This window comes from Salpingoeca rosetta, assembly GCF_000188695.1.
Source record: "Salpingoeca rosetta unplaced genomic scaffold supercont1.103, whole genome shotgun sequence".
NCBI classification, from domain to species: domain Eukaryota; class Choanoflagellata; order Craspedida; family Salpingoecidae; genus Salpingoeca; species Salpingoeca rosetta.
Genome location: NW_004754831.1, coordinates 3710 through 5315, shown reverse-complemented (window position 1 = coordinate 5315; position 1606 = coordinate 3710). Strand labels below are relative to the sequence as shown.

At 59.2% G+C, this 1606-nt stretch overlaps 2 protein-coding genes across 2 annotated transcripts in view; one reads left to right on the top strand and one right to left on the bottom strand.

Moving 5' to 3' along the window:
- PTSG_13201 (uncharacterized protein) overlaps positions 1-398 on the top strand; it is a gene marked incomplete at both ends in the record, with an annotated part of 1204 nt that extends 806 nt beyond the window's left edge. Inside the window, one exon of the mRNA XM_004987443.1 lies at positions 31-398. Within this exon, the coding sequence (XP_004987500.1) occupies positions 31-398 (368 nt within the window). The remainder of the gene's footprint in view (positions 1-30) is intronic.
- Positions 399-851: 453 nt separating this feature from the next.
- Positions 852-1606, bottom strand: part of PTSG_13200 (uncharacterized protein) — a gene marked incomplete at both ends in the record, with an annotated part of 4261 nt that continues 3506 nt past the window's right edge. Inside the window, one exon of the mRNA XM_004987442.1 lies at positions 852-1519. Within this exon, the coding sequence (XP_004987499.1) occupies positions 852-1519 (668 nt within the window). The remainder of the gene's footprint in view (positions 1520-1606) is intronic.

Sequence of the window (1606 nt, the reverse complement as noted above, 5' to 3'; positions counted from 1 at the left end):
GCGCCCGTTGATCACGAGATCTACGTCCAGCCACCGTGCCTGTCGACGGCATCTTCTCGCCGAATACGGTGCTGCGCCTCAAGCGCGGGCTGTATGGGCTGAAGCAGAGCCCGCGCCTGTGGAACCACACGCTGGACGCCTGGATGCGCGAGCAGGACTTCGTCGCCACAGCCACGGACGCCTGCATCTACCGCCGCACCTGCAAGGGTGGCAAAGTGATGTGGGTTGCCGTCTACGTGGACGACCTGCTCATCTTCGCCGACAGCGACAGCGACATGGCCGCGTTCAAGAAGGCCATCTCTGTAGAAACACGACAGGTGGTGTGTGTGTTTACTGTAGGCAAACGCAACAAACAAGAACACAAGGAGAATGCACAAGTACAACAAGCTTCTGCCTAATCAACTCGGGCAGCACGCTCAAACAAACACTAGACAAGTGCACACACAGCCAACAGAGCTGCCAAGGCGACATGGGCAGAGTGTGCACGAACACAAACAATCTAAACAGCGAACAGCATGCATACATGCGCGCAGAGCAATGCTAGGCATGGCATGAATGCTTGCAGGCAAGCATACACAACAGACAACACTTCACAACACTGCATGGCACGCACACATGGCATTTGCCAAGCATGACGGGCATGCACACACACACATGGCACACATGACACACAACTCACGTGTGCAGGGGAAGGAGGAGAGGAGAGGCAGTTGGCACACATGCATGCCAGCAGAGAGGAAGGAATGTTTGCAAACGAAAAGCCACAAAGCAGTGTTGTTGGCAAACCAGACAAACCCACATGAGAAGGCAAAGTAGGAAGGACTCAACACAAAACAGAAACTCACTCACTCTCAACACTCCCCCTCAACTGCCTTCCTCTGCTCCGCCTCAGCCGTCGAAGTTCCCACCAGTCGTGGCAGGTGCTGCTCGAAGGTCTGCTTGTCTAGTGCCTTTGTCAGCGCGTCGGCAACCATCTGCGTGCCGGGACAGTGCTGCAGCACAATGGTTCCGTCGGCGATGAGCTCCCGCACGAAGTGGTGGCGTACCCGGATGTGCTTCGTGCGCGGCTTGGTGACGTGGTCGTTGCCGATGGCGATGGCCGCCTGGTTATCTGTCAGCATCTTGGTGGCTCCAGCCTCGGGCTCGTCGAGGTCCATGAGCAGCTGCCGCAGGAAGACGACATCCTGCGCTGCAGCGGAGATGGCCATGTACTCGGCCTCGGCGGTGCTCAGCGCAACCGTGGGTTGCAGCCGGCTGCTCCAAGACACAAGACAGCCGTTGATGTAGCAGGTGAAGCCCGTCGTGGAGCGGCCCGTCAGCTGGTCCGTTCCGAAGCTGGCATCGCTGTAGCACACAAGGTCCAGCGGCTGGTCCTTGCGCGTGCCGCTGCGTCGCTTGTAGAGGAGGCCGTGCTCGCTCGTCGCCTTCAGGTACCGCACGACGTGCTTGGCTGCCTGCCAGTGGACCGTCGTGTAACGGTCCATGTAACGGCAGAGCAGTCCGCACGCGAAGCTGACGTCTGGTCTCGTGCGGTGGCCAGGTACAGGAGCGAGCCGACGAGGTTGCGGAAAGCAAGCGTCGGTCGGGCTGCTCGCTGATGCTGGAG